We start from the raw sequence: 5,824 nt of genomic DNA, 5'->3' as shown, positions 1-5,824 counted from the left end.
CCAATCTGTGTGGCTGTCAAGAGTACCTTAGCTGCGAACTAACGGGCGCGTCCACATGTTGGGGATAGTGGAATTCTCCACACGTAGTAGCTGCAACGGCAGTCGCGGACAATCCGCGGTATCGAACGAAGAGGCCGGGCGGCACCGGCTCTTGGTTAAATACTGAGTGCCTAAGATGCTCGATAGGACAAGACGAGTCGACCACAAACCGCATTCGACAGGCCTGTACGTTCAAAGGTACTTTCAGCTATGTCTGAGTTCGGCACCCCTGCAATGATGTTAGAATAGAGAACGGCCTCTCCGAACAGAGGCTTCACGCAGGGAGACAGCTCTTGTGATCCATCAGCCTTGGGAAAACTCCGTTGGAAAGACCAAGGGGAGAAAAAATCTTGTTGTCAAAAATTGGAGAAGGTGCGCAGAAGACCGCGGCAAATGCAAATTTGCCCATGAACATTCCATTAAGGAACAGGGGCAAACTTATCAAATATTAATGAGTGCTGTCCGATTTCAGCTTAAGCTCAATGTTAAGGGGTATCCTTTTCATAGCCGAGTGCGAACGGCGAGCTGCAGTGCCACAACTCTTTGGGGAGAAGTTTTTACATGACAAAGTTCCTCACAATTGTCGCCACCATTAGGAAAGGATAACCACCGTTTAAATTTTTTTCCGATCTCCCGGTTATACTTATTGAGCCTCTAGAACAAACTTTTCGTTTTGGCTGAAATTTTGCACGTTGTGTTTTCTAAGACTCTCAATAACCGTGCCGAATATAATCTTAATCGGTACATCGCCTGATTAAGCTTCCATATAAACCGATCACCAGTTTAACTTCTTGAGCCTCTAGAAGGCTGGGACTGGGATTAGCCGATTTGACTGATATTTTGAAATTGGTATGACTCTTTATATCATTGACAAGTACGGTTTATAACTGGATATAGCGATCTGCAAAGAACTTATCAAATGCAATCCACAGTGTTGGGTATCTAAGATTCGGTCCTGCCGAACTTAATGAGCTTTTATTTGTTTTTCCGACCACTTATGAAATAATAACGGGCGACCAAAGTCTTTATTTCCCTGATTTCAACTTGTCGTTGAAATTTATGGTTTTTGAAACGATTACTACCACAAGAAATTTTCACCTGCCTTATTCCAAGATTCTAAGTATGACATCCCTACATGCGTTACGATTTGTTATGATGTTAAACCCAATGAAGGTGAGAAGCATTACACATAGAGAAATAAAGAAAACAAAAAACAGTTTAACTCAAAGAGGACAGGTTTTAAATACGCCGCATTTGCTACAAAGGCTGGCAAATGGTTTGATGGGGAACGGGCCCGCGGAGATAGATGGCCAGCCAGCCAGGCAAACGTACAAGTGAACACTCAGATAGATGGCGGCAACAGCAATTTAAAAGATTGTTGTTTATTACACAGCGACAACAACAAGAACAACTACTGCTGCTACGAGAAAAGACGAAAGCAAAACCCCAGATATTGAGTTTTGCAGAATATTTTTGTATTTATAAATTCGCATTTCATTTCATTCAATCGGAGTGCTTTTGTTTTTGTTGCTGTTTCACTACCACCTCTATGCTGTTACATTGCAGACGGATTCCAAATTGAATGGGGATATCCATTTGAAGTCTCAGTTTATTCTGAATACTTCAAGCGATCGCAAGTGTAAAACGCAATCAAGCATTTAAACGCCCCGCCGCACCAAGACAAACCAACCACGCTACACACGCTACACATTAGGAGCCAAGTAAGTAGGTATTTAAAATAATCTCCTGATTTGCCTTTTTTGTAGGCTGCTGTTACTACAGCTCGCTTAGGGTTTTTTCCATGGCTGGCTAGATGCCCAGTCAATCAGCCAAGAGCTATTATATCTTTTGTAAGCGGAACAATTAACATTTGCAATTTTCATGTTTCTTCTTACTCCGATAGCCAGCCAGCAGATAATTTTTCAAAGATCTTCACAACAATTTTCATAGCTGGCCATTGTTATCATCTTCATCATAGCCATTGGAGTTGTTATAGGCGCACTCAGTTCTACATCAGTGCCCCTGAGAGCGAAACACCCTTGCTCTCCACCACCCTGCCCAACCAGCCTGTTGAAGCTGGCAAATATTTTTGTTATCATTTAATAGAGGAGTCATTTGGACACAGCAACCACCGATCAACGGTTTTTACCTCTATTGCCGCCTGCACCACCCTCTAGCGCCGTCCATATCAAATTTTGCTCAGCCTTACCACGCAAACGGTGAAAACTGGAGGTTTCACTTATCAGCCATCATCTTGTGTCCAGTATTAAGTTTTAAGTCGTACATTGAAGCAAAGGTGTTTTGTTGGCGTACCACTTGTGCGCATGTGCACAGTTTAATAGCAGTAAAAATGAATTTCGGAGCAACAACAGCAGTAGCCGCAACGGTGCTACAATTTTTGATAATATTTGTGGTGAGATCACCGGAAAATTTCTATGTAGAGAGTGCAGTGGGTTTGTATGGACCGGATAGGTATGAAGGTAAGTGAGATTTAAAATACTCTGCCCATAAATCCACCTCCTCCCCCCAGCACCTTATCCCTTCCCAAAAAAGGGTACTGAAACATTGTGAAAAAAGTTTTACCTTTGAATAAAAAAAAATTCTTTAAGTGTTGTTAAATTTTTCATATAAATGACATCTAAGGTCTTGACCTTGACTTTCATATGTCCCATTTTATTTTCAAATAAGTAGGGGAAGATAGCTTTCGGGCGGATCCCATTTTTTTACGGTGTGGCTTTTAAAGTGAAAATCAGACAATAACTTCTCCCAAATCTGAATCGATAACTTATAGCAAACGTCTTCATTTGGATAAAAAAAACAAGTAAAATGTGTTCAGTTCGTCGGGGCCGAATTTCGAATACACTCCACCATGGATCGAATTTGTGAATTTAGTTCTTTGCGCGGATAATGTTGACAAGAAATAAATCCCATGAAGAGTCCATGTTTTTGTATATGGATAAGAATTACTTCCTGTAGGTGGTCAAGAAGTAAAATAGAAAAATCGGTTAATCAGACTATACACCGGACTTTAAAATAAGGAAATTTTCTTTAATTTTATGTTATACATTAAAGGACATCCATGCTATTATCACGTTTAAGTTGAAATTTTTATGATCTGTATTTAACTAAATCCAAAAACCAATTCTGTCCGTTTCTCTGTTTTGCTGAGGATTTTAATGGCCTACACATGCGTATACGAGGGTTGCCTTTTCCATTTCGGGATTGGACAACCCTTGTGTTGCAACTTATAGCTCTATCGTAAAGCTTGAAATTTTTGAGGTTAAACGTACTCAGAACATTTTGACATACGAGCGCTTTTTGTATATGGCAGCTATATCAAAACATGGACCGATATGGCCCATTTACAATCGCAATCGACCTACACTAATGGGAAGTATTCAAGAGAAATTTCAAGCACCTGGCTTTATTTCTTCGAAAGTTAGCGTGCTTTCGACAGAAGGCAAGACGGACGGTCATAAAGGCCCCTTATTGACCGATCAACCGATTTAAGGTTTTTAGGCCATAAAAGAAACATTATTTACCCGATTTCACTGAAATTTGGTACGGAGAGTTGCATACGATACCCGTGCTATGTATGGGCTAGGTCGGACGATATTTGAATATAGCTGTCGTATAGACCAATCTCACAATGTAGACTTGGCCGCATAAAGCGCACATTTAATGCCCGATTTCGCTGATATTTGCCAAAGTGAGTTTTGTTAGGCTTCTTGACATCGCTTTAGCATATAGCTGCCATATAAAACGATCACCCGATTTAAGGCCTCTGCATCATAACACTAACATTTATTTCGCTTAAATTTGGCATAGTGAATTTTATTATGCCCCTCGATATCTGTGCCGAGTATTCTTAAGATCGGACCATATGTAGATGTACCCCTATATAGAACAATCTGACGATCAAAGAACTTTCTCCCATTAATGACGTATTTATTATTAGACCCCTACATATCCTGACTGAATATGGTGCAGGTTCGACCATATTTAAATATAGCTGTCTACAGACCGATCTCTCGATTTAGATCTATAACCCAATTAGATCTGTAAGGCCCGTTTAGTACCCGATTTTGCTGAAATTGGGAACCGGGGTTGAAAAACCGCTGTCTTCCTTGCCAAGTATCGTGCTGACAAATTGTAACTTTTCGACCGGATTTTGACAAAGTGTTCTTAATATAAATATCCCACAGAGGTAAGCATATCCGCCCATGACACCGAACGCCTGGATTCAAATCCCGTCGTAAACTTAAGAAAATTTTTCAGCGATGGTTTTCCCCTTACTAATGCTGGCGGCAGAGGCCGTATTCGGCATACATAACGAGGCCCCTTATCGTTGAGCTTAAACTTAAATCGGACTGCGCTCATTGATATTAAAGAAGCATTCCCTGTAACGCTGGCGACATTTGTGAGGTACTATGCAAAAACTTCATCCGATAGAGGTGTCGCACAGCGGCACGCCCTTTGAATATAAAAAGGAAGCTCTTATCATTGAATTTAAACTTGAATCGGGCGAAACTCATTGACATGTGAGAAGTTTGCCCCAGTTCCTTAATGGAATGAATGTTCATGGGCAAATTTGATTGGTTTGATTTTATACCCTACACCACCACTATGGTACAGGGTATTATAAGTTTGTGCATTTGTTTGCAACGCTTAGAAGGAGAAGAGCTAGACCCGTTGATAAGTATACCGATTTAGCTATGACGGTCTGTCTGTCCACGTATTCTTGGGATCAAGGTCGCATTTATTAGCCGATTGTCATGAAATTTTTAAAGCAGTTAAGGCCAATCTTTTTTGGCCACATCTCTACAATAAAGGGCGTCTGATATTCTTTTTGACGTCCCAGTATGTGTGCAAAATTTCATCAAAATTGGCACAGGTTAAAATATAACTCCCATATAATCTTTAATCCGATATGGACTTTGAAGGAATTTACTTGAAATTTTTATTTTCCCATTCCCAGGCCTCCCCGAGACTTGCCTTATGCCCATGGATTTTGGCTATTGTCGTGCTAAATTGCAACGCTATTACTTTGACATTAGACGCATGAAGTGCACCATGTTCTATTGGGGCGGATGTGCTGGCAATGATAACAATTTCAAATCCATGGATGAGTGCAATGACTTTTGCTCATCAGCCTACGAGAATACCAACAGTGTGGTGCCCCTCAAGCGGGAACGTTCGGAAAGTAATGCAGCCCCAAGCACCAATGTAAAATCCACTGCTCTCAACAGCAGAGGCAGCAGCATTTCCAAGCCTAGCCCACCCAAATTCGCAGTGAAAAGTATTCCGGCATCATATCGAGACAATGCAAGTAGCAACACCAACAACAGCTCCAGCTCCACATCTAGGTCAAATTCAAAGACCTTCAATGTTAATCCCCCACAGAAAGAGCTTAAATACCCCTCGAACATAGACGATTTGGAGGAGGAGGAATATGATGAGTAATTTTAAAAATATTTAAACAAAAAATCGAAAAAACTGCAAATGTGTATATGCGATATATGTATAACGTAAAATAAAAAAATAAATTATTTACAATCCAATGAAATAAATTCTAAAAATACAAAAGTCTTTCTTCTTGAAACTCAAAGTCCAGTATAAAGAAAGAGTCATTCCTAAGTCATTAGCTTAAGCGGTCTTTGGGTAAATTTCATTCATTAGCCATTTCACATCTGTTCACTTCAATCAACATTGGAAACTGGTTCTTGAAGCGTTTTTTGTATTTTATTGTTGTTACTCACTCCATTCTTAAGAATTTCTTTGGTGA

The 5,824-nt window shown here is 40.3% G+C and overlaps 1 protein-coding gene across 2 annotated transcripts; it reads left to right on the top strand.

The window, feature by feature from the left end:
* The first annotated feature begins 1,733 nt into the window (after positions 1-1,733).
* LOC106094225 (amyloid-beta precursor protein) lies at positions 1,734-5,594 on the top strand. 2 transcript variants are annotated; one of them, XM_013261426.2, is made up of 3 exons: positions 1,734-1,764; positions 1,943-2,519; positions 5,018-5,594. In XM_013261426.2, exons 2-3 carry the CDS (start codon positions 2,390-2,392, stop codon positions 5,500-5,502), a joined length of 615 nt encoding a protein of 204 aa, XP_013116880.2. In that variant the 5' UTR covers positions 1,734-1,764; positions 1,943-2,389; the 3' UTR covers positions 5,503-5,594. The 2 variants fall into 2 exon arrangements, with proteins under 2 accessions (XP_013116880.2, XP_013116878.2); XM_013261424.2 differs by having other exon boundaries at positions 1,735-1,760.
* The last annotated feature ends 230 nt before the right edge of the window (positions 5,595-5,824 follow it).

This window comes from Stomoxys calcitrans, chromosome 3, assembly GCF_963082655.1.
Source record: "Stomoxys calcitrans chromosome 3, idStoCalc2.1, whole genome shotgun sequence".
Lineage (NCBI taxonomy): Eukaryota > Metazoa > Arthropoda > Insecta > Diptera > Muscidae > Stomoxys > Stomoxys calcitrans.
Note: the sequence above shows the minus strand (reverse complement) of the source record. Positions and strands in the feature narration are given on the sequence as shown.

Excerpts from the sequence above, each read along its gene's own strand:
- LOC106094225 (XM_013261426.2), top strand. The coding sequence starts at position 2,390 with ATGAATTTCGGAGCAACAACAGCAGTAGCCGCAACGGTGCTACAATTT. Across the intron at positions 2,520-5,017 it reads TGGACCGGATAGGTATGAAG|GCCTCCCCGAGACTTGCCTT; the intron begins GTAAGTGAGATT and ends TCCCATTCCCAG.